Raw genomic sequence first — 26,551 nt, 5'->3', positions numbered from 1 at the left:
TCAGTCAAACTAATTTATCATTTTGTTGTAAACATAATGGATCAAAATCTAAGAAGATGAATACTAAGAATAGAAATTTGAGCATTAATGATTTATATACAGCTAATACATTTAGTGATTTAAGTGAAATAAATATAATTTTGAATTTATTTATTTAGTTTACCTTTATTGTTCATATATTATTAGAATATTTCCGATGTTTTGTTTTTGGTTTATTTTAAAATTTTAATTTAATATCATTATACATATTAGTAATATTTATTAATTTAATTTTCTTATATGTATTTTATTATATATCTAACAATATTTTTTTTTTGATTTTTGATCCACGTTTTAAAGCCCGTGATTAATTTTTATTCAAAAAAAATTATTTACTAAAAGTTAGAAATCTTATACACATGTATTTGTTTTTATAAAACAATTGTTTAACGTATATATAATTATATTAAAATTTACAAGAATATAATTTTATGAAAATAAGATAATTCCATTTATATAACCAGCCTCATATCAATTTTATTTATTTTAAAAATCTTTAAATTATAGTACAATTTTTTATATTATATTCTTTTGTCAGCATTATTAATGAACCATTGTCATCCACCCATCTAATACTTAATAAATATAATAAATTATTTTTAATATTTTAATTTTAATATATATACACACACATATATATATATATATATAATTTATTAAAATATGAAATTATTTATCAGTCTTTATATCTTACTTTGATATTTTTATTAAGTTAAGTATGCTGTAAAATTCATGAATATATATTATTATTATGTTATTTTATAGTTTTAAATATTTAATAAATAAATTAGGTTATTTATATTTATTAACTGGTGTGATAATTTAACTATGATATAAATTATGCATATATAGATATATAGAAACTTTATTTTCTTATATAAAATGAAAAATGAATTAACATTCGTTTTTTAATTATAGTCAATGTTAATTACGAGTTTTTCTTAATTAAAAGTAAATATTAAAAATGTATATTTACATTTTAAATAAAAGGTATTCAAATATATTATTAAAAATTTAATCTTTGAAAATGATACTTAAGAATATAGATATCTTATTTTTGATAATATAAAATAATTGTTAGGTATTATATATATTTAATAATAAATAAGTTAGTTGTATGAAAAAAATAAAAAAAAATTATGTAAATGTAATGGTCCAACCTAAACTATTTACAAATAGATAAAAGTGATTTTGTTTTAATAGTATTAATTTATTTAATCCATATTTCTTGGTTTTTATGTATAACATTTTACTAGTTTTACGAAATTTTGATCAACGGAAATCTAACAAAAATGAGATTGCTTAATAATTAAAACTCTTATATCAAAGATCATTGATTCAATTTTTGTTTAAAATAATATTTTGTTTTGCTTATATATGTATATATCCTTCTATATATATCAAAATATTATAGTGAATATTATTAGTTTAAAGTTTTTGTAAAATAAATTATGATACTGCTTGTGAGTTTAAATTAAATATACAAATTATATATATATATTATTTATTATATTTCTATTTCATAATTTTAGTATAAATTAAAAAATATTTTTAGAAAAAGTTTATATGTCTATTTATCCACTCATAACTGCAAAATACTGACAAAAAATAAATTTTAATTTTAATAAATTTAGAACGATTGAAATGATTTATGATATTTTTTATGAAGCACACAGACCACTATTGTTGCACCAGGTGTCACCATTTGCCTCTCTCACCAAAGATGTCGTGGATAGCCTAAGACCCAACTTTATTGTATTAGATGTTAATAACCGTTATCAATAGTAAAACTGCTGAGTGATAGCAAAAAAAAGAAGCAATGTTATGTAATAAAAAAACCTTCAAATATACTGATATTTCCCGCCACTAGCTGATAACTAAATTACTTCCCGCTTCTCGTGTTTTCCAAATTAAATTTTATCAGTGAATTAAAAATAAGAAACTACGGCGGGTTTAACTTGACAGGGAAAAAAAAAAAAAAAAAAAAACGAAATGTTAGTCGCCGACGACGACTCAGCTCAGATTGTTCGGCTTCTTGACCAGACGCTTACTTCCATAGATGGCGTTTCCGTCCACGAGGCCACAGAGGCTCTGGATCGACTCTCTACGGAGCTCCCTCACTTCCCTTTTCGCCTTCTCTCCATCGCTTCCGGTAACCTTTTTGTCCTCTAATTCTACCTCATCACTTACCCAATTGGTCTCCTGTTCATAAGAGTATAATTTTTGATATCCTCGAATTAGAATGTAACGATTAGGGTTACGTTGTTTGGTAGATCTACTTCTAGTCTAACCACGCTTTTGCTGGTATACCTAATTACATTACATATCTATAAATATACGGAGCCGGAGCAATATTGCTATTTCGAAATAATATTTGTTATTTGTTTTACTTTCCGGATCTTTTCGGATCGAATCAAAACCAATAACAATAAATCAAATCAAATTTAACGGATAATATGCTCATTGTTATATTTTGATTCAGCTGATCCTGAGTCTCATACATATTTGAACTAGTCTCGGCTGAGTCTTTTTAGTTCTAGCTTCTAAGTATTCACAGCCGTTGAATGTGTGTTACTGCATTATTTATTTTCTGATTCCCAGGAGGTGAAAATCCTAGTCAGAGAGTTGCTGCTGCAACCTACCTGAAGAATTTTACCAGGAGGAATACTGGGACTGGAGGGATCATCTCAGAAGTCAGCAAAGAGTTTAAGGATCAGCTCCTTCGAGCTCTGCTTCACGCAGAGCCTGCACTTCTTAAAGTTTTACTTGAACTGGTAGGCGTATTTAAAAAGCTTTATCTTCGTCTAGCTAACGGTTGCTAATATTGTTTTCGCTTCTTCTTCATTTTACTTTTGTTTGGGGCCAGTTCCACATTGTCGTTGTGTCAGAATTTGTGAAGAAAGATGCGTGGCCTGAACTTGTACTGGAGCTGCGTTCTGCTATCGAGAAGAGCAGTTTAATAAGCTGTTCAGACTCTAGCTGGAGTACCGTGAACGCTGTGATGGTGTTGCTCATGGTTGTAAAACCTTTTCAGGTATTTGTTGCATTCGCTTTCGTAGGAGAAAAATATAAACATCATATTAAGGAAGCCACGAGCTTAAAACTTGCATGTATATTCTCTCTCTCTCTCTCTCTTTCTCCCTCCCGTATATGCTCTCCTCTAGCTTATCTCCTTCTCCATCATATTATTGTGGTTATGAACTTTTGCTACTTCTGGCTGAAATATTTTCTAGTAGTATTATAACTAATTCAAACAAATCTAAAAAATGTTTGTATTTGAAGTGGTAGTCTTGTAGTGTGATCTTGGTTCCAATGATCCTGTTATTTTAAGTAAACGTGGTATATTTCTGTGTGTTTGCTTTGCAGTACTTCTTGCAACCAAAACTTGTTAAGGAACCAGTGCCACTCCAGCTGGAGAGTATCACAAATGAAATTCTTGTGCCATTGGTTTCAGTATTCCATCGTCTGGTTGACAAGGTTATTCCTTTCCCTTGGTGTTTTGTTGTTCTTCATCTGCTCACAACTTTATATCTGCTCTTTGGAGCTCAATGAGCATTGATATTTAGCATGAAACAGGCTTTGACTACACATGAATGGGGTGAGCTGGAAATAGAGAAGACACTCCACATCATTAACAAATGCCTCTACTTTTCAGTAAGTCATATATCTATTTTATTAAAGGTGAAGTACAAATTCGGTGCGTTTGGATACTTGGATAAGATTAATAAAAAAATTTGGTGTGTTTGGTTATAGCTATAAAAAATGGAGTGTTTGGAAACTTGAATAGTAGTATCTATTAATTGTGTTTCCATATTTCACTTAGTTTAACAATTAAATTAATTATATTACCTTAATAATAAATTACATCATTAATTATATTACCATAATAATAATAATGCATATTTTTATTTATTAGTTACAATCGGTGGAAAATTACGTACCCAAAAACATAGTTCAAAAATATATTTTGTGAATAAAATAATAACTTAAATCAAAATACTTAAAATGTCCTACATTTATTGTCACTTAATTTTCCACTCCATATAATTATTTTACTTGATAAAAAAAACTCTTTCTATTTCAATTAATTTAGCAAACACACATAAAACAGTTTTTTATTAATTTATATAATCATTTAGACATGAACATTATCTGTCTATTTAGGTACATGTTGTTCTTTTCGGGTATCCTTTTTTTTTGGTAACCAAGTCCCGCTTGAATATTATAAACTTATGTGTGGATTTTGAGTTGGATCATTCTAGATCTGGATGAATTCGGTTCTGATGTATAGGAACCTAAAAATATCTAAATAACCAATGTATCTAAAACGGGTTCGGATATTTGTAACAAAAATAACCATATAACCTGATTCGGTCCAGATCTTTTGAGTATCGTTAGTTACCAGATCTTTTGAATATCGATGTATAAAAATATATTTCACGGGCCAATTTAACAAAATATTAATTGGTTCAGTTGAAATAAATATATTTTAAAAAATTATATGAACTGAAAAAATCACTATAAGAGTACTTACATTTGGATTCAAATCATTTTTTTAATAACAAACTACACAAATATGTTGATTTGTATACAAATTTAAATTACAATGTAAATATTTGATTGAACACAATTAATACAGAAATATGTCACATTGTTTAAACAAAATATCAAAGTAAACAGTTGCGTTCTAAAATCATTTATTTTAACAACAAGCCAAATAAATATGTTGATTGGAGAGGGAATAAAATAAAGCCAGAGAAATACATAGTTTACCAGAGACACTCTATATGTCAAATTTATTATAATTTTTTTTTTAATAAGATAAATACATTCAATAATTACAAACAAATAATATATTTCATAAAAGTAAAAAATAATATCCGCGCTTCGATATGTTGATTGGAGAGGGAATAAAACAAAGTCAGAGAAACACATAGTTTACCAGAGACACTATGTGTGTCAAATTTATTATAAAGAAAATTTTACTAAAATAAATATGTTCAATAATTACAAACAAATAATATATTTCATAAAAGTAAAAAATAATACCCGCGCTTTCGAAGCGCGGGTCAAAATCTAGTTCAGTTTATATTGCATGTCTGGGAGATTATTTTTCTCTGGATTAAAACTTATTATATTACCTTGCCATGTTCATATCATACTATCCACCGTGGTTGTTTTGTTAAGAATAATTAGTATTGTAGGTGAAGTCCCATATGCCGTCTGCTTTGTCACCTCTTCTCGGTTCCTTCTGCCGAGATATGATCAGAATTCTGGACTCCTTGAGTTTTGACTGGAATGTTACTCCCTCTGATGGATACTTGCTAAGGTTGAAAACTGGAAAAAGAAGCTTGCTCCTGTTTGGCACACTTGTCAGCAGACATAGAAAATACTCTGACAAGTACGCAAACACCTTAAAAGCCTTTTATCAATGCTTACATCCCACGCCTAATATATCTTTATTATGCAGGTTGGTGCCGGAGATAGTAAACTGCTCAATGAAGATGGTCAAACATAGCTCAAGCATCAGTGTACGTATTGACGTTTGTGAAAGCTTTTCAAGTCATTTTATCAGACATTGTTTTTCGAGCTCTTCAAAATTGAGTTTTTGGTGCCTGAGAAGTTTCCATCAAAATTTGTAACTACAAACAATTGCTGCTTCTCACCCAAATGTCACTATTTTCCCAATCTAATGCTCTGAGTTTCTACTATCATGTGCAGAAGCTCGGAAGCCTAACTGAGAGAATCATATCACTTGCTTTTGATGTCATTTCACGCGTCATGGAAATTGGCCCTGTAAGTTGTTAAAATGTTTACTGCAAATCTTAATAAAGTTATGAAATGTCAATGACGGCAAATATTTGGTACCTTGAAAACAGGGATGGAGATTACTATCACCCCATTTTTCTCTTTTGTTGGACTCCGCAATTTTTCCAGCCCTGGCGCTGAATGAAAGGGTACGCTTTCTTCAAGTTGTAATATGTGTTGCAAGCATTGCTTTCTACAGGGGTTCTTAATTCTGAAACATTTTTTTTTGATAAAATATTAATTCTGAAACTCTACTGCTCTTTCTGGGATGTTTTTACACAGGACATATCTGAGTGGGAAGAAGATGCAGATGAATTCATAAGGAAGAACCTTCCTTCTGAACTAGTATGTCAACTTAACTCTCTTTCTCTATACACGGAATACTTTCATGATTATGAATACTTTTATGTGCGTGGCCACAACTACAAGTTAGTAATAATATCATTTTGATTTGGCAGGAAGAAATTTCTGGGTGGAGGGAGGACTTGTTTACAGCCAGGAAAAGTGCTATGAATTTGCTTGGTGTTATCGCCATGTCAAAGGTGAAGAACTTATAGTTAGTCAATAACCTATATTCAGCTATCTGTTCATAGCTTCTTACAAAGTTTGATCCCATTATCATAGGGACCACCAGTATCTACTACAAATAAAGCTTCCTCAGCTGCATCTAAAAGGAAGAAAGGTGAAAAAAACGTAATAAATAACCAAAGACGTTCCATGGGAGATCTACTGGTGCTTCCATTTTTGTCAAAGTTTTCTGTGCCTTCAAAGAGCAACATACTGGACGCTAATACTTCAGCAGCGTGAGTTCCTATACATTTTCACGACTTCTTTTTCAACTCCTTGAAATTTGAGGCAGATGTAACCAAATTGGATAATGCTTTTACACTTTTGGAGCAGTGTAAATTTAGGAGATTTCATTTGCAAGTTAATCTTCCATAATGCCATGTTATTCAAGCTCAAGATCATGTCGTAGATATATTTTCAGTATATTGGAATGTATTCATACTCTCTTATCTTGTTTGCTAGACTTCTCAGCTTTTCTCTTCCACTTTAATACTTTCCTGTTTCATTCCCTTTCACTTTGTGATTTAGCTGACTTTGTTGTTACTTTCGAAATGTCAGCTATTTTGGCGTTCTAATGGCATATGGTGGGCTGCAAGAGGTGAGAAAAATTGGTTCTCTTTGTTTTGAAGCTGAGCGTTGACTGATATTGTACATTAAATTGATGATGTTTTACCTTTTATAGTTTATCCAAGAACAAAATCCTGAGTATGTGGCATCTTTAGTGCGTACCCGCGTGCTACCGATTTATTCTGCACCTGGTTGCTCACCTTACTTGGTTGCATCTGCGAATTGGGTACTTGGAGAGCTTGCGTCCTGCTTACCAGAGGTGTTGATTTTACACTTTCTTCTTGATATATATATTTTTTTGTATAAAACCATTTGCTGGAATATTATGTTTTTTGTATGCACTGTTTTGTGACTTATAGTGATCTCATTATTAATTAGTTGCTTTAATGCTCTCAGGATTTGAATGTGGATGTTTTTTCGTCTCTGCTGAAGGCATTAGCAATGCCAGATCAGGAAGAGATCTCTTGTTACCCAGTGCGTGTTTCGGCTGCTGGGGGAATATGTTCACTACTCGAAGTAAGTCAGCACTTAATTGCGTTCGTAGCTTAAGTGATGACTTGTCATATCTAACTCAGAGAAAATGTTTGTTCAATTCAGAATGAGTACCCACCACCTGAATGGTTGCCGCTTCTTCAGATTATTATCGGTAGAATTGGCAAAGAGGACGAAGAAGATAGCATTTTGTTTCAGCTTCTAAAATCCGTGGTCGAGTCTGGAAGTCAAGATATCGCTATGCATATTCCTTATATTGTATCTTCCCTAGTTAGTAATATGCTTAATTTTATCCATCCTGGTGAAGATCAATGGTCTCAGGTATGTTTAATTCCTGTTTTCTAACACTTTAGCTGAAAAAATATTAAAGGTTCAAAACATAATTGAAAGAAGGGAATGTATTTCTATTGATTTGAGTAAAAATCTTCAAATGCTTACATCACATGCACATGAAATCCTGGACGCAAGCCCAAATATTTGTGCAGTTCTTGTTGAATTTGGACTATTTTTAGTTGACACAGCAAGTCACCGTTCAATTGTCTGTTTTTTTTTTCCCAAATAAGGCTACTATGGGTGGCCTTGAGACACTAGCAGCAATGTCCCAGACTTATGAAATCTCTAAGCCTGAAACGGATGAGGAGGAAAATCAAGCCACTGAAACATGGCTAACCGGACAAGGTACCATCAGCAAAGCTTTGTCAGCACTTCTACAGCACACATGGCTGGTAGTTGAATTTTTCTTACTCTTAATCTCTTTTAATCTTCAAGCACCACTGCTTCTTTGTTCATGGAATTCTAGAAACTAAAACCAAGAATGTGCGCCTGCATGGAACATTGAATTCCTGTTCTAACTTCAGACTTCTGCTCTGTCTTTTATCTTTGCATTGCTCAGGCAACAGATGCGCCTCCTACTTCTTGCATAGATCATTTCTCGAAGATGTTGTGGTTCATTGTGCTTGCGTCTACTAATTCCAATGTTGTTGTGGAGCTCAGATTAGCTGATTTACTCGTAGTTTGGGCTGATCTTCTTGCTAGCTGGAATGGTTGGGAAGAGTCGGAGGATCTGTCAGTTTTTGACTGCATAGAAGAAGTTGTGAGTGTAAGCAACAAATATGGTTTCAGAAGTTTCCTTTTCAGAGATATGCCATCCCCTCCAGCGATGCCAGTCCGTCCACGATCTGTTGTTGAATCCATTGGTTCGTTTGTCAGTAAAGCCATACTTGAGTACCCGTCTGCCACAAGGAGGGCTTGTTCTTGTGTCCACACGTTGTTACATGTGCCAGACTACTCGTCTGACATCGAAGGGGTAAGGCAATCATTGGCGGTGGTCTTCAGTGAAGCAGCCTTTTCTCATTTTCTACAATTGCGTGAGAAACCTTGTTCGTTGTGGAGGCCTCTTTTGCTGGCAATATCATCATGCTACATCTCCCATTCTGATATTGTGGAATGCGTTTTGGAGAAAGCAGCGCCTGGAGGTTTCGAGTTATGGGTATCCTCATTGGCGTTTTCATATTCGCTTACGCTTGATGCCAGTCCATCAATAGCCTCGGAAGTAAAACTATATGGTGAGTTGAAGTAATCTTTCGTTTATATGTTGATGATTCGGAGTAACAACCTCTGGTTTAAGCAACGGGTGAACATGATCTTTTAAAGGTTTTGGTTGTATTGCTAGTCATAAATGCATGGGCATAGACTAAATGTAATTGCATGACTGCTTTTTCCAGTGTTGACGTTAGCAAAGGTGATCGAGCTGCTATTAGATGCAAGGCAAGGGAATGATGCAACTGATGATTTGGTAAGGAAGTGCTTTGTTTCACTGATGGAGGCTTCTCGGAGGCTAGAGGAAATAGCTGAAGAATCAGACGATGATGAAGATGATGGAGAACCTGAGGAAGAATCTGATGAAAATGATTCAAATGACGAGGTTTGATTTGATTGTTAGTACTCAGATGAGGAAACAATATGCTGTTTTCAAGAAACAAAATTGGTCTTCTAGTGACTTGTTTTTTTCTTCCAAATAAAACTGATTCATGTTTGTGTGTATTTGAACAGGATTCTGAGAGTGAAGATGAGTGCGAAGAAACAGAGGAAGAATTTCTGGAAAGATATGCTAAAGCTGCAGCAGAACTGGAGGATAGTGAAGTTATTGAAGAAGCAGATGAAGAAGATGATGAGCGTGAGATTGATTTGGGTAAGTTGCTCTTCACAACAAGATAAGAAACAACCTACGAGACTTCTAATTTTTCTCGATGTACTGATTTTGCAGGTCATCTGAATGAAATCGATCCGCAGAAGCTGGTTTTATCGTTAATGGAGAGGCATCACCAAAGAGTAGTAAAACTCGTACCCTCTGAAGTGATCTCGACCTTTCTAAATGTTTTTCCTGCATATACCGGTTTCTTCACTTGAGAGTGCCACTGAACATTAAACTGCACTTTTTCTCTCTTTGTCCAAGTGTGTTGGTGTGGTTTGGTTTTGTTCATGTTCTGTTTTGTGATTTCTGAACCAGTCTATGTTTTTGTTGAAATTTTTGATTCGCTTAAAACTCATCAAACTCATTTTACTATAAAGTAAAATTTAACTATAATTTTTTTATTGGTTGCCAGTTCACTAAAAGTTACGGCATTTCAATGTGTTTGAATAAGTTTCGAGTTTCTATTTTTCTTTGCTAAAGAAACAATGTAAAATAAATCTATTATCAAATTTTACATTCAAAGAAACTTTTCTTTTTAAACAAAATTAATTGCTTTAATTTTTTTTATAGGAGAGAATATTACTGGAACACTGTTTTTTTTTTAAATTCTTTATATGGAAACAAATAATATAAGTCAAAGTCCTATAACTTTTATTGATCTGGACCGTTCGTTTTCCTCACGCGCTTGATCGTTCGCTCTTTAAAAGCGAATCAATAAAGAACTTTTCCAGATTTTCACAATAGCCGGCAGTGAAGTCGACGCGCCGCGATACAGAGCGATTAGTTAGTTATTCTTAAGCTTTTCCCTCCGCCGGACTGGACTCGAACCACGGCAACAGGCATGCACCTTCCTCAGCAAGTACGGTTACATCCATCCACACACACACACTCTTTACATAATCTCTCTGTGACTCCCCTTTGATGCAATCGCTTGATTATTACTATTTTTTTAGTGAAATTAAATTGAAAATGTCGAAAATACTCAATTTTCTCTTAGTTCGAGGAGTTCTACTTTAAGGGAATGCAAGACGTTTAGATTCTTATCAAATAATTCATCTATTCTTTGCTGTTTATGGGTGGGAGAATCATCAATGAAAGCTGCTCCATTTATTTCATTTATTTTTTTTGTGTAATTTTGGGTACATTTTGAATACAATCCATGATGGTGACAGTGACACTTTTTTTCTACGGTATGTGCAGGCTTTCATGTGATATTGCTGTGGAGTTTGTCGTTATTTCTCTAAATGGTATATACTTTGACAACTCTGGGAGGTATCTTCTGTAATATATATATATATGTTGGTGTTGCACTTTTTCATAAGTTTTGGGAATCTTGCAGGGTAATCTGCGTAGAGGAGCAGGAGGTGGAGGTTCCTCTGACAATGAAAGGAATGAACATATGGTGTTTCCAAAACCAGAGACCATAGATTTCGACTTGCCCTGTGACACCTCTTATCCTCAGCAGTTTGGTGTATGTTTAACCATTCTATACCTAGTGACACAAACAACTTAAGAGTTTATATGCCAGTTTGAATTTCTCAAAAGCATTCTTATTGTTTTCATACTTGACGTGCTATAGGACAATGCAGCTAGTTCTTCTGGAAGTAATGTGAAGTCATTGTTGATTGAGATGGGTTTTACCCCTACTCTTGTTCAGAAAGCCATTGATGAAAATGGTACTAAAACAAATATTTTGTACTCTTATATGAAAAGTTTCTTTTGCTTGATAATATTACTGACGTTGCCTTTCCAACATCCAGGTGAAGATGATCTTGAGTTGTTGTTAGAGACTCTTACTAAGAGTTCTGTACCTGAGCATTCTGAACCCAGCTTTCATGGGCTAGTGGAACCCAAACCGGTACATTGTCTAACTTGTTATAGCATGTCTTGTATTTCATTCAGATTAATAATCTCTTTTTCTTTTCTTTGATAGGAGCCTGATACTGAATATGAAGCCGATGGTAAAAGGATGGCGTTACTAGGAATGAAGTTCCCCGAAAATCTGATTGACTTTGCACTAGATAGGCTTGGTAATGTATCCGCAATAACTTTCGCTTTCCATTCAGTATTAAAATCTTGCAGATTGGTTCAAGTTTCTTGCTATTGCAAGAAAACCATTTTGTGTTCTTCTTTAAAGATTAATTGTTTGACAATGTGGAACTTTTCACTGTATGACATGATGAATAGGCCATAAATGAAACTGTTTTAAAATAACGTTAAGGGTGAAAGCCAATGCCTTTACTTCATGATTTTCTTTTCTGTCTGATAGGTCACGGCGCTGAAATTGATGTGATGGTGGACTTTATTGTTGCTGCTCAACTAGCGGAACAGTTTGCAGAAGAATCCGAAGACTCACCTGATGACACTGAAATTAATGAAGAAGATGAAGACGTCATTCCAGTTGCTGCTAGAGAACCTGAGGTCTTCAATACCTTTCTTTTAGGCCTATCTTCTATATTTTTACAATTTGCTTATGACTTTTATTACTACCTTCTTAACCTATGTTTTATGTTTTATATAGGTTCCCAATGAAGTATTGTTCGAAACAATGGACAAAACTTTGCATCTACTGGAAATGGGATTCTCTAACCATGAGATATCAATAGCAATTGAAAAAATAGGTAAGCAACTAAGAAGACTCTTTACATGTTCGTCCAATGTTTGGAATGTGTATGAGAGAAACATTGGCATGATTGCTTGCCACTATATAGACATGAATTCTGGTTTATATTGTTAGGAATGATCATAATAATGAAAAAAACTATAATCTGTTTTGCATCCACCCCTATTAGTCTTGTAGCCAAGTACTTAAATCTATTTGCGCCTCTTCAGGTACAGAAGGTCAGATCTCTGACCTCGCTGAGACAATTGTTACTGGTGAAGCTCCTGGTGTCATTCCTAAGGACCTTGAAGAAATAGAAAAGGTGTGTGTGCCTTCAATGTTGTCTTTTTAAAATGAACGTTTGTGTGTTTGTTTTTGAATCACAATCAAAACCATCTTATTCTCTTCTCTTAGCTAAACTAAGATGTTACTGAATATTTGGTGTGACTGTAGAAAGTTTCAGCGGCTCCTGCGGCTACATGTCTTTCAAAGAGTTGGAGATTTCTTGGTGCTGGTGCAGAGAAAGTAGACAGTGGTAGAGGTTCCTCAAGTGGCACTTCTGATGTAAAACCAGATCCTGGTACTGACCCTCTTCCTTTCCCCGCCACTGCCAATGTGGGAGAGACCTCAAGGGGTAAAAGACTAAAAGACGAAGATGATAATGCCTATATAGACGAGTTTTCTGACTTTGATGACAGAGGCAAAAGGCCAAGACCCGAATATATGGAAACCCCTTGGATGCAAGATGATAAAGATACCACATACGGATTTCCAAGTGCAATGCAGCCACGTTTGTCCCAAAAGCTTTCCCCAGATGTAGCCACACGACCTTATTTCTTATATGGAAACTTAAGTGAAATCTCTCCGAGGTGGTGTTCTACGATCTCAAGTTTCTTGTTCGGTATTCAACCTGAGCATGTAGATACTCGGTTGTGTTCACCGCTCCGCAGGACAGAAGGGTACGTGCACAATCTTCCCGTTGAAAACAGGTTCAACATCCTTCCAAGGCCACTGTTAACTATACAAGACGCAATGCCACACATGAGGAGCTGGTGGCCACAATGGGATGTCAGAAAGCATCTGAGCAGCGTTGCATGTTCTGATATACAACATGCAACTACTCTTTGCGAAAGACTTGGACGTCGTCTAGCTGAATGCAAGGGAAAGCCTTCTCAACAAGACCAGACTATAATACTCCGACATTGTCACACCTCTAATCTTATCTGGATTGCTCCAAACATCCCCTCACCTGTAGAGCCTGAACATCTAGAGTGCATCATGGGATATCCAACAAACCACACCAAGATCGGTGGTGGGAAATATGCTGAGAGGTTGAAGCTGTTTGAGTTCTGTTTCCAAACAGACACGTTGGGTTACCATCTCTCTGTCCTCAAGTCTTTGTTTCCTGAAGGGTTAACTGTTTTATCACTCTTTAGCGGGATAGGTGGTGCGGAAATCACGTTAAACCGACTTGGAATCCATCTCAAGAACGTAGTCTCTGTTGAGCACTGTGCACTGAGCCGTAACATACTGAAAAGATGGTGGCAGAGTTCAGGACAAACCGGAGAGCTTGTGCAGATTGAAGCGATTAGGAGCTTAAGTACAACTAAGCTCGAGGCTTTGATGGAGAGATTCGGTGGATTCGACTTTGTCATTTGTCAGAACCCACCAGTACCACCAGATCTGTCACAAGAAACCGCAGGAAGCGAAGCTCGTGATTTTGATTACTCGTTGTTTAACGAGTTTGTTCGTGTCACAAAACGTGTCAGAGTTGTCATGGAGTCAAACTGATGAAGTGCCTTTACGTCCTCAAACAACATGGAGAGTGGAGACTTGTCTCATCGCAAAGTTAGTATCCATGGTTTTTGTAATTCTAGACAACTGTTTTTGAAAACTGATGCTTTCATTGCATCCCTCTGTATGTTCCATAATCGGATCGTAAACTTCTTGTTTTTTTTTTTTAAATCTTGGTCCTGTTATGCTACTTCTTGGAAAGGTAAGCACTAAATCAAGAAACCGAATGTTGTTGTATTCTTAGTTATGTATCATATTGTTACGAGTTGTATGCAAAACTTGATCTAAAGAAAGACAAATTGTATTCCTTAGAGAACAAGTAATACAGGGTTTAGAGTTTTACTAAAGAAGTACTCTCTCTCCTCTCACAAATGATCGAACTTCTCACTCGATAACAAACTCATTATTATGCTACTACATATATAGAAAGTAAATAGATCATCCACGTCAGCCAACATCCCATGTGCTCTCCCCCAAGGTTGTTGCAACAAACGGATACGCTTTATTCCTTTTGCCTCTCACGTGTGACTCAGATATTTCTCCGCTCTTACTCCTTCTCCTCACGTGTTACTGCTTCCTTCTGATGGGTTGGGCCTCTGCGTCGGTACTGATAGATGATTGGTGGCCTTCTTGCCTCATACGTAACATTACCCCCGTCATTTAAACTGACCTTGTCCTCAAGGTCAAGATCAGGAAATTGCTTCAACATCACACTCTCCCACTCCCATGTACAATCTGCCTCTGGAAGACCAGTCCACTTAATCAACAGCTCATCGTGACCAGTTGTCTCATTGAACCTCCGAGCTAACACTGCTTCTGGTACTGCTTCCAACACACCCTCCGAAGTCAGCTGTGGTGGTAGAGTAACGGCCGCTGGAGAATTCCCCACTACTTTCTTCAGCTGTGAGACGTAAAATGTGGGGTGAATCTTAGCCTCAGGAGGAAGCTCCAAGCGGTACGCTACTTTTCTCACTCGTGCTGCAACTTTGAACGGACCGTAGAACCTAGCGGAAAGTTTCTCGTTGGCCCTCCTCGCTAACGATCTCTGTCTGTAAGGTCGTAGTTTCAAGAACACCATGTCCCCCACTTGAAACTCGACGTCCCTTTTGTGCTCGTCTGCTCTAGCTTTCATGACCTGCTGCGCTTTCAGCAATTGTTGCTTCAGAACCACCAATGTGTCATCCCTATCCTTCAATCGTGCTTCCAAATCGGCGTTATTAGTAGACCCATTCTCATAACGAAGCAACGATGGTGGCTCCCTTCCGTAAACTGCATGGAAGGGTGTCATCTGAATCGTCGAGTGAAATGAAGTGTTGTAACTGAATTCCGCCCAAGCCAAATACTTTGCCCAAGTTCGAGGTTTCTCCCCCGTGAAGCATCTCAGGTAGGTCTCCAGCCCACGGTTAGTCACCTCTGTTTGACCGTCAGACTGAGGGTGGTACGCCGTTGAGAAGCACAGACTGGTCCCTGCCAAGCGAAACAGCTCCTTCCAAAACTGTCCCGTGAAAATGCGGTCTCTGTCAGAAACGATGGTGCGGGGGAACCCATGCAGCTTCACAATCTCCTGTACAAACACCAGCGCTACATCGACCGCAGTAAAAGGATGAGTGAGGCTTACAAAGTGAGCGTACTTTGTCAAGCGATCCACGACGACGAGGATAGTATTGACACCGTCTGATTTGGGTAGCCCTTCAATGAAGTCGAGTGAAATGTCTTCCCACACTTGATTTGGGACTGGTAGTGGCTGTAGCAACCCACCAAGGGCCAGAGTAGAGTACTTATGGCGCTGACAGGTTTGACACGCAGCCACATACTTTCTGACATCAGACATCATCCCCGGCCAGTAAAACAATCCTCCTACTCTCTTTTGCGTCTTCAACACGCCACCATGACCCCCATACTTGCTGTCATGGTACTCTCGCAAGATCACCCCGATCAGAGGGGAAGATTTAGGCACAACAAGCTTCCCTTTTCGCAACAATCTCCCTTGAACCAACTCGTAGTCAGGATGTTGTGTGGACCCGTCCTGAATCTCCCGAATTATCTTACTCAACTCCTCATCTCTTTCCACTTCTGCTCCCACTTCTTCTAACTGTATAGCCACTGGAACTGAGACTGCAAATAGCTCTGGGACCGGATTCTTGCGTGATAGAGCATCAGCTGCTTTGTTCTCGAGGCCTGGCTTGTAGTGAATGTCAAAATCAAACCCCAGAATCTTGGTGAGCCACTTCTGATACTCCATGTTAATCTCTCTCTGTTCCAAGAGGAACTTCAAACTCTTCTGGTCCGTGCGCACTATGAACTTCCGCCCTATCAAGTAGTGTCACCACTTCTGAATCGCGAACACGATCGCCATCAACAAGACGTGATCTGGTATCTCCGGCGCGTTTGACGCTAGGGCGATAAAATCGCGCCGGTAATGCCTCACCGTCCCCTTCTGTCGGATTCAGAGTAATCGTTCCCCTACGCTGGTGTCCTGAGTCGGTGAGAACTGCTCCAGAACCCTTGTTTTCATCTGCTCCCAACTGAGAAATGGGTTCCGGCTCCTCTCCCACCGATACCAAGGCAGCGCTTCTCCGGTAAAGCTCATCCTCACCGCCTTGAGCTTCTCGTCCTCCGAAAAGTCACCGATCTCAAATTATTGTTCGACGCGGAGCACCCAACTTGCAGCCTCCTCGCCATCGAACAAGGGAATCTCCATCCTCCGTGTTATCGAACCTTCGTGATCCTCCAGTACACCCCACGGTGGACGTCGGGTAGTGACGGATCCCGCCGATGGATCTGAGTCACTCACCGATTTCCCCGCAGAATGTGGCAGGAACCCTCCAACGATCCCTTTTCCCGATCCTTCTCCCACCTGCGCCATAGTCTGGACCGGCTTGACTGGGTTAGAGATCACATCAGAGGGTAACAGCCCTTCTACACGCCGCACCTCCCCTCCGATCTGATGCTCCTTCCTCAGATCAAGCTTCTCGAGACCCATGGACAGCATCTTCATCATCTCCGTCAACTTCGCCTCCATACGATCCTCCATGGTGGACATCCTTCCCTTTATAGCTCCGAGTCGGTCCTCGTCGCGTGGGGTCGGATCCACCGCTTTGTCCTCGTTCTTCCTTGGTGCCATCGCAACGTCCAGGTTCGTCTTGCTCTGATACCAAATTTGTTACGAGTTGTATGCAAAACTTGATCTAAAGAAATACAAATTGTATTCCTTAGAGAACAAGTAATACAGGGTTTAGAGTTTTACTAAAGAAGTACTCTCTCTCCTCTCACAAATGATCGAACTTCTCACTCGATAACAAACTCATTATTATGCTACTACATATATAGAAAGTAAATAGATCATCCACGTCAGCCAACATCCCATGTGCTCTCCCCCAAGGTTGTTGCAACGAACGGATACGCTTTATTCCTTTTGCCTCTCACGTGTGACTCAGATATTTTTCCGCTCTTCCTCCTTCTCCTCACGTGTTACTGCTTCCTTCTGATGGGTTGGGCCTCTGCGTCGGTACTGATAGATGATTGGTGGCCTTCTTGCCTCATACGTAACACATATTTAACACCTTTGTCTGAGCTTTATACTTATTTTCTTGGCTCTATGTTGGTTGCATTCATATTCAGATGTTATATCAGCACCGTTTGTTCAGTGTCAATGGTTTTCATGGCTCAATGTTTCGAATCATTGAAGTTACTACTCGATGACAAAGTCTTTTAGTAAAGCTAAATGCACCATTATTAGGTTACACTGAAGCAGGGAGAGTGAGCATAAACAAGGCTGCATCAGGATCTCTGTTTAACCTTGAGTCCTGCTAGCTTCTCTGACTCAAAACATGTAACTGATAAGTCCCCGAGGAAGCAGCACTGTCAGATACCAACATAAAACATTTGTGAGTGATTCTAAACTTTTCAGATAGATGATAAAAGTCCCAAGAGTGGTTTTGTCATGAGATTTGTTAACATATGATGAAATGAACCAGTGATACTGTGCGTGCGTGTGTGTTGTGTGAAACACCATTTTTCTGTGGTTGAATATACACAAAAACAAGACGTAAGAAATTCAAATGGCCTAAAAATATAAGCCCAATAAAAAAAAAAAATCTCTCTCTTTCCAACTCATAGTTCTCTCGCGCATAAATAAATATTCAAAACAATATCGTCCGTCCACTACTCCAGTACTCAACCGTCCGATTTAATTAATCCCTGAAAAGAAAAGAACAGTCCAATTACAAAAAGCCACGTAGGTGCATAGCTGCAGCATCATTTCCCGCGTAAATCACACACTGAAAAAATCGCAATCGTCTCTTCTTCAATATAATCAGAAGCCCTAATCCAACTCTCTTCCTTCGCCCCACTGTATCTGCGCTTGAGAAGGAAGCTGTGGAGATACACGAGGAACGCAAAGAGAAAGCTAAAGACTTTCTCAAAGGTTTTCAAGGGAAGTTAACTCTCTCTTACGAGTGGATGGTTCTTGGACATGGGTGGACTAGTTATTCCGTTAAAGGCCCCGTCTGCGTCTTGCACGACTGCTCATTTCGTCGACGATGATTGGAAGGTGAGGAGGTGGATCCTCGGGTATACTACTAATGATGGTAATGACTAATGAGGAGAAGGAGATAGCTTTTAGGAACGCTGTTCAAGGGTTTGAGATTGAGGGGAAGAAGGTCTCTGCTCTTTTACTGCCTAACGATGAAGGTTCTGATGAAGAGACGTTGGGTGGTTTCAGGAGAGGGTTAGAAGATAATGTGTTTCTTGTCGTCTACTGTTGCGCTGATCTTTTCAGGTTAATGGTTGATGGATGTGTTTAACGAGCTGAGCGAGTCGCTCCTGGAGGATGTGCGTATGTTGGTTGGATGGGGGAAATGCTCGTTTGCCAACTGGAACATTTGGTTGTCTCATCTTCACCAAGCTGTAGATATGAAACTGGAGGATGCCTTCTCCAAAGATGAGGTTTACGTTAAGTATGATGAAGAATGGATAAAGATTCAGACTTTTAGCAGACTCGTTGGTTGTATCTATAGAGTGGCGGTGGAGCTTTTTGAAGGAGGGTATTCGACTTCAAATGTTTATTTCTACCTTCTTGCTGAGCTTAAGGTGATGTTGAAGAAGGAGACTGAGAGCGCTGATAGTGATTACTTTCGTTGTAAAGCTAAGGGGATGTTGAAGAGGGTTGATAAGTACTGGAATCAGATGTTTTTGGTTTTGGCTGCTGCTTCTGTGTTGGACCCGAGGTTCAAGAGGAAGTACGTTGAGTTTTACTGCTCAAAGAAGATGGACGGGGATGAGGGATCAAAAGCTGAAACTGTTTTGGACTATTTGCGCAGTCTGTATGCTTGTTATGCAGCTAGTGGTGTCTTTCAAAAACCAATATGCCATGTTGCTTCAGTTGACTCCAAAGAAGAAGATGAAAATGATAATGATAATGATGGAGGAGGAGAAGATTTTGATGAAGAAGAAGATTATGAGGATGAAGAAAAAGAAGACTACGATGAAGAACAGGAAGAAGGAGAAAAAGTTTACGATACTGATTCATCGGAAGAAGCAGAAAGAGAAGCAAGAAAGATGAGAGAAGAGAAGCCTGACGCTTGCAAGAATTTTGCCTTGTTTCAAGAATTTCTCAAGTTTGAAGGATCATCATCTCCAAGAGACCTTGGTGAATCAGAGCTTGATGCCTACCTCAAAGAACCGTTTATGGAGTGGAACAAAGACTTCAGAGCACTGGACTGGTGGAGAGAAGAAGGGGGTCACAAGTATCCAGTTCTCTCTCGAGTAGCTCGTGACATTCTCTCGATTCCAATCTCACGAGCCACGTCCTACGATGCCTATGTTTCGGGAAAAAGAGAGCCTCCCGCGTTCGAAAGTTGCTAACGCCATGATGTGCAGCAAAAAATGGTTACGACTTTGACAATATTGTGTCAGAATTTCTCTTAATCTCTCTAGTAAGAACTTATAACGCTTGTGTCCTTCCTGGAACTCGGTATCTCTGTTTTTCGTTTTAGAACTTCCATCTCCGTTTTCTATATCAGTACAATGTTCTTTTCTTACAAGTTTATCTTTGTTAAACTAAATTTGTTAGACTAGAGTGACTTTTTCAGAATTAAAAAGAAACTGCTTCTCTATTTCAATGGGGTTTAATTATTTTTAAAATGATTTTGGAAGACTTCGAGACACTATATACTATAAATAACCATTATACATTGCATTTGATACCTTATTAAATTTTACTTTGTGAATTATAATAATTTAAATTCGAAATTATAATAATATATTAACAATATTTGCATTTTATATATATTTTTTTAAAAATGAATTATAATCTTACTATTATTTGCGAAATGATTTTCGCTACGGAGCTCTCACGTTAAAATTATCATTTATACACTTAATGAATAATTAAAAATTTAATACATAATCTTATTTTTTTAAAAAAAAATATTATTTTGGTATTAATCATTATCTTTTTTTTTGAAACACGGTATTAATCCTTATCTAAAAATACTTTATACTGTGTCATCCATATTTATTATTAAATGTTTGAATACATGAAATATTAATAGTATCGAACTATTAATATTTTTTAAATATTAATAGTATCGAACTATTAATATTTTTTAAATATAAATAGTATCGAACTATAATATTTTTTTTATCATATATATATATAGATTTATGTATATGTATATCTAATTTAATAAGAATTATATTTTTATGTATTTAGTGATGGTTTTGAAGAAATTGTTTTTTTTTTGCATTTGGATTAATATATAGTTGTATATAAACGAATTAAATAGACATATATAATTATTTATTACATTAATAAATAAAATATAATTTATTTTTATTGAAATTTCGTATTTATATACATTAAATTCATTAGTTTTAAAAAATAGATTAGTTAGTTAGTTCCAAAAAGTTAGTCGATAAATATTTTTTATGTTTTAATAGTATTATCTAATCTATTAATTTAGGGATTATCTACTATTTGAAGTTCTCATTTAAATTTTGGACTCTTTCATAGTTGTTGCTAGAATATATCATGCTTCTTATACAATGCAACCTACCAACTTAAATTAAACCAAATCTTAACCAACATAGATTAGTTAAACCTAACTAGTAACACTTTTATAATATTTTTGGTTAATCTCTTAATATAATTAGATCATATAAAACTGAACCACTCTTAAATCAATGAGTTTCATATTATTCCAGACATAAGAGAAAAAATATCCGACTCATTTACAACGTAAACATACAAAGACCGTGTATGCTTATGCTCATTGATCTTCCAAAAACCAAATAATTGTGGCATAGACCAACATAGACTCATGTTCGTATCACTAACTTTACTTCCATATATTTACTCTTCACCTACATCATATCACAACATACACAGTTATGTAAGAACATGATTTTGTTTTTATTCAAACAACCAAATAATGGTGGCATATGGTCAGTAGATTTTTTAAATATGTTTTTCTATATATTACATTTTACGAGACTATGTGTATAATTTTTTTTTTGAAAAAGGCATAACTATGTGTATAAGTTAAAAGGTAAAAAGTGTAACAAGACAAATTATTATACTAAAAATAAAAGAAGATTAAATACAAACTAATAACAATTACAACACAAATGATAATACTATTAAATTCTATATATTTAATAAAATATTATATATATGTCTAATATGTATATATATATAAATGTTACACAAAATATATATAATATTATATACACATATTATATATACCATATATTATTAATTGAAATTTGACAAATCAATTTCCGCCCTTTAGGGCGGATCCTAATCTGGTTGATGAGTAGAAGTGGGATGATTTACGAAAGCAAAGCGGTGAGGCCATGGTAGTGAGTTTTGATAAAAAGTAAACATTATGTTATGAACTAACCTTTTATGTTGTGATTTCATTCGACTTTACAACATGTAAATCACGCCTTAAACCTTTCAATTTTGTTTCAAAATTATTAATTTTCATATCATTTAAAAAAATATATGTAAAATTCTATTAAAAAGGTGCAGCACATTTCAATATATTTTAAACTGATAAAATGCTTACATAAAATTCAAAATCTCCTAAATTTTATGAAACCAGGTACATGTGCTACTGGCTTTCGACTATATGTAGGCTACTAGCTGTTCTTCTCTGCATGGGCGGGCACAACAATTTTATAAATATTTATAAATATATACGTTATCAATTCAAGTAATATTAAAATAATTTTATGTTCACACATTTAAAATATTTAATAATAAACAAATGACTTTCATATACAGAGTATTTCAACATCATATAGATACTTTAGTGCGTATTCTAAACTCTAAAACAATAATGAATTTAAAATATTTAATAATAAATATGTTTATTTTTAAAATTTATTTTATAGTTTTTAATATCTTTTTAAAATAAGCAGTAAAAAATTGTGATTTGTTTTTGAGAAATTGTATTATATAAGTAAAATATAATTTATGGAATTTTTTGTGTAATTTTAATTATAAGCTATTTTTAGTCAATTATATATATATATATATCTGTTTATGTTACTTCACGTCTTCAGCAATATAGAGAGTTGAGATTTGTCTCATAGCAAAGTTAGTATCCATGGTTTTGCATCATCATCTAGACAGGTGTGTTTTGAAACTGATGCTTTTATTGCATCCCTCTGTATGTTACATAATCCAATCGTAGACTTCTTGTTTTTTTACAAAAAAAAAAAAGACTTCTTGTTTTTCTTTTAATCTTCGGCCTGCTATATATGCTGCTACTTGGAAAGGTAAGCAATAAATCAAGAAACCGAATGTTCTTGTATCTTATTTTTAGTTATGTATATCATATCTAAGCACCTTTGTCTGAGCTCTATATTTATTTTCTTGGCTCAATTTTGGCTGCATTCATGCTCAGATATTTATATTAGCACCGTTATTTTTCTTATGAACCATTGTATGATTCGACTGCAATTTGCAAACCAAAATCGTCATTTCCGTTATGACAAGGTCTTTAATTAAAGCTAAACAGCACCATTTTTAGGCCTACAATGAAACAGAGAGAGAGAATGTTACGATGAGAGTCAACAAGGCTGCATCAGGATGTGTCTAAGTGTCTAACCTCAACCTTGCACCCTGCTAGCTTCTCTGACTGAACACAACATGTGACTGATAAGTCCCCGAGCAGCACTGCCAAATATCAAAATTTTATGAGTGGAACTTTTCAGATAGATGATAAAATCCCAAGAGTGTTTTGTCATATATAAATTTCGTAAACATCTGAACCAGTGATACTATGCAACACCATTTTTCTGTTCTTCAATGTATAGATAACGAGGTCATGTATTACCCAAATATACCATTTTTGTCTCACACACACAATATTCAAAACAATCTCGTCCGTCTACTACTCTCACTACTTCTTCACCGTTCGATCCTTTTAGATCCGCGATAAGAAAACAACTATCCAACAAAAAAAAGCCACGTAGGTTGGAGAGCTGCAGCATCATTTCCCGCCTAAATCATACAGTAGAAATCGCAATCGTCCCTCCTTTCTTCCATAAAAATCAGAAACCCTAATCGGAAACACCAAATTTTGGATATGGATAACAGAGATCTCGCCCCCGGCTCCTCTTCAGGTACTGTTTCGTCGTTGATTCTAGGGTTTTCGAATCTAATCCCTATCTCTCTCTATTTTGTCTATCTGTACTGATTCTACTCTCCAATCGTTTTAGAAATGACGAAGAAGAACGATTCTCTAGACGGTGTGGAGAAGAAGGATAAAGAAGCTCTCAACGCTCTAGCGAAGTTCTTCGTTCGCGGCGGGGTTAACCCCAACACGATCAGATTCCCGTCCTTTACAAACTTCACGCGGCTTCTCAACCCTAATTTCCGCCCCACCGTTCCTCTCCTCGAGAAGGAAGTTCTGGAGATACACCGAGAATGCAAAGATAAAGCCAAAGACTTTCTCAAAGCTTTCCAAGGGAAGCTAACCCTCTCTTACGAGTGGATGGTTCTCGGGGACTACGGCTGGACCAGAGATTCCGTTAAAGGCCCCGTCTTGCACGAGGATTTCGTCTGCATCACTGCTCATTTCGTTGATGATGACTGGAAGGTCAGGAGATGGATCCTCGGGTACGCTAGCGAGGTGGGACTAGTGGTGGCTACGGATGATGATCTTTACGTTCACGGTTTTAGGAATGCTGTTGAGGGGTTCGAGATTGAGGGGAAGAAAGTCTCTGCTCTGTTGCTGCCTAACGAGGAAGGGTTTGATGAAGAGACGTTAGGTGGTTTCAGGAGGGTGTTAGGAGATAATGTGTTTCTAGTCTATTGTTGCGCTGATCTTTTCAGGTTAATGGTTGATGGTGTGTTTAGAGACTTAAGCGGGAAGCTGCTGGAGGATCTTCGTATGCTGGTTAATTGGGGCAAGTGTGAATCTGAGAACTGGAACCTATGGGTTTCTAATCTTCAACGAGCTGTGGATATGAGGAACGAGGATGAGTTCTCCAAGGACGAGATTTACGATGATTACGACAAGCCGTCTGATGAGGAATGGATAAAGATCGAGACTTTTGCTAGACTCGTTGGTTGTATCTATAAAGTGGCGGTGGAGCTTTTTGAAGGAGGGTATTCGACGTCTAATGTTTATTTCTACCTTCTTGCTGAGCTTAAGGTGATGTTGGAGAAGGAGGTGGATGGTGGTGAGAGTTATTACTTACGCTGCAATGCTAAGTGGATGCTGAAGAGGTTTGATAAGTACTGGGATCGTATGTTTCTGGTTTTGGCTACTGCTTCTGTGTTGGACCCGAGGTTCAAGATGAAGTATCTTGAGTTTTACTGCTCTAAGAAGATGGAGAATGATGGGGGATCAAAAGCTGAAACTGTTTTGGAGTATCTGCGCAGTTTGTATGCTAGATATGCAGCTAGTGGTATCTGTCAGAAACCAATATGTCCAGTTGCTGCACCAAACTCCAAAGAAGAAGATGAAAATGATGATGGAGGAGAAGATTGTGATGAAGAACAAGATGGTGAAGAAGATAATGAAGATGAAGGAGAAGAAGAAGAAGATTATGAGGATGAAGAAGAAGAAGAGGAGGATTATGACGAGGAAGAAGTAGAAGAAAGTGATTGTGATGATGAAGAAGGAGGAGAAGAAGAAAGGTATGATTCTGATACATCAGAAGAAGTCGAAAGGGAAGCAAGAAAGAAAAGGAAAGAGAAGCCTGACGCTTGCAAGGATTTTGCTTTGTTTCAAGAGTTTCTCAAGTTTGAAGGATCATCATCTCCAAGGGAGTTTGGTGAAACAGAGCTTGATGCCTACCTCAAAGAACCGGTTATGGAGTGGAACAAAGACTTCAAAGCACTGGACTGGTGGAGAGAAGAGGGGGGTCACAAGTATCCAGTCCTCTCTCGAGTAGCTCGTGACGTTCTCTCGATCCCAATATCACGAGCCACGTCGTACTATGCTTATGGAATGGACAGAAGAGAGCCTCCTGCTTTCGTTGTCTCCTTGGAAGCCGAAGTTGCTAACGCCATGATGTGCAGCAAAAGATGGTTACGACTTTGACAGAGTTAAGTGTGTCAGAATTGGTAACAACTTTATTTTCCCGTCTTCATCTCTAGTCTGAAGTTTAGAAAGCTTTAACTCTGTTTTTCGTGTTGGTGCTTTTGTCTCCCCTTTTCTATATCAGTACAATGTTCTTTTCTTAGAAGAAGGTAAGCTACTTATCTTTGTTTAACGAAAAGATGGAAAGTGATTTCGGATATCAAAATACAAAAATGACGAACTAGTGGACAAAAGCCACAGCTAATATAAGTTCCCCTCATAATATGTTACCCGTATGCAGTGCCATAGTGGCTACCATTCTTCTTGGTCTTTGCCTTGTAGATGTAAGCGCTTCTCTTTCCCTGGTACCTTGTCACCTCCACCGTAGTGTTGACTCCTTCAATCTGAATAAGGGATGTGTTTGGGTACTGGTTAGACTCTGACCTGCACAGTAAAGACAATGTTAGAGACCAACGGATTGTATAAAACGGTCTGGTCAAGGTTCAACATGACAAAGCCATTACGCCGAACTCATTTCAATGGTCTAGGAAAGTGAAGACAACTAAATATATAGATATGGACTCAAAACTACATGCAGAGATCCTATACGGCACATAAAGTTTTGATTTTTCTTAAGGTATTAGAAATAGGGCCTGACTATAAGTTGAGAATAAGATCCTGTCAGCTTTAGCTATATAAACCACTCAGCATAATTCACTAGATCGAACAGAACATAAAGATAAATGGGTCACACCTTTGTGGTTCTATAAAGCACATAAGATTTGATTTTGAATAGTCTGGTTATAAGTTGAGAATGAGATCCTATCAGCTTCAGTTACAAAAACTAACTCATCATGGCTCGTTACATCATTGGAGCTAAATCAAAAGTAAATGCGTCACCTTTTGTATCCCAAGATGGTTCCCCTGAGATAGAGTCTACAATAC

At 36.7% G+C, this 26,551-nt stretch overlaps 3 protein-coding genes and 1 pseudogene across 4 annotated transcripts; all 4 read left to right on the top strand.

The window, feature by feature from the left end:
* The first annotated feature begins 1,990 nt into the window (after positions 1-1,990).
* On the top strand, positions 1,991-10,064 carry LOC108805271 (importin beta-like SAD2 homolog). Its single transcript, XM_018577271.2, has 21 exons — positions 1,991-2,191; positions 2,641-2,813; positions 2,906-3,073; positions 3,406-3,516; positions 3,616-3,693; positions 5,244-5,440; positions 5,510-5,570; positions 5,761-5,835; positions 5,919-5,996; positions 6,130-6,192; positions 6,306-6,389; positions 6,472-6,650; positions 6,973-7,012; positions 7,097-7,240; positions 7,378-7,497; positions 7,579-7,794; positions 8,037-8,198; positions 8,366-9,038; positions 9,198-9,397; positions 9,526-9,664; positions 9,740-10,064. The coding sequence occupies exons 1-21, from the start codon at positions 2,032-2,034 to the stop codon at positions 9,880-9,882; spliced, it is 3,264 nt and encodes a 1,087-aa protein (XP_018432773.1). The 5' UTR covers positions 1,991-2,031; the 3' UTR covers positions 9,883-10,064.
* A 307-nt stretch (positions 10,065-10,371) lies between these two features.
* Positions 10,372-14,253, top strand: LOC108862991 (probable inactive DNA (cytosine-5)-methyltransferase DRM3). Of its 2 annotated transcripts, none has more exons than XM_018637275.2 (10): positions 10,372-10,526; positions 10,868-10,914; positions 11,007-11,138; positions 11,247-11,343; positions 11,428-11,525; positions 11,601-11,697; positions 11,937-12,088; positions 12,189-12,288; positions 12,500-12,591; positions 12,723-14,253. In XM_018637275.2, exons 2-10 carry the CDS (start codon positions 10,912-10,914, stop codon positions 14,058-14,060), a joined length of 2,109 nt encoding a protein of 702 aa, XP_018492777.1. In that variant the 5' UTR covers positions 10,372-10,526; positions 10,868-10,911; the 3' UTR covers positions 14,061-14,253. The 2 variants fall into 2 exon arrangements, with proteins under 2 accessions (XP_018492777.1, XP_056841970.1); XM_056985990.1 differs by having other exon boundaries at positions 10,868-10,939.
* A 3,508-nt stretch (positions 14,254-17,761) lies between these two features.
* On the top strand, positions 17,762-20,140 carry LOC108859646 (zinc finger BED domain-containing protein RICESLEEPER 4-like; annotated as a pseudogene).
* Positions 20,141-23,539: 3,399 nt separating this feature from the next.
* Positions 23,540-25,768, top strand: LOC108856749 (zinc finger BED domain-containing protein RICESLEEPER 2). Its single transcript, XM_018630627.2, has 2 exons — positions 23,540-23,699; positions 23,796-25,768. The coding sequence occupies exons 1-2, from the start codon at positions 23,663-23,665 to the stop codon at positions 25,625-25,627; spliced, it is 1,869 nt and encodes a 622-aa protein (XP_018486129.1). The 5' UTR covers positions 23,540-23,662; the 3' UTR covers positions 25,628-25,768.
* The last annotated feature ends 783 nt before the right edge of the window (positions 25,769-26,551 follow it).

This window comes from Raphanus sativus, chromosome 5 (assembly GCF_000801105.2).
Source record: "Raphanus sativus cultivar WK10039 chromosome 5, ASM80110v3, whole genome shotgun sequence".
In the NCBI taxonomy this organism is placed as follows: Eukaryota; Viridiplantae; Streptophyta; class Magnoliopsida; order Brassicales; family Brassicaceae; genus Raphanus; species Raphanus sativus.
This window is presented reverse-complemented; position numbering and strand designations above follow the sequence as displayed.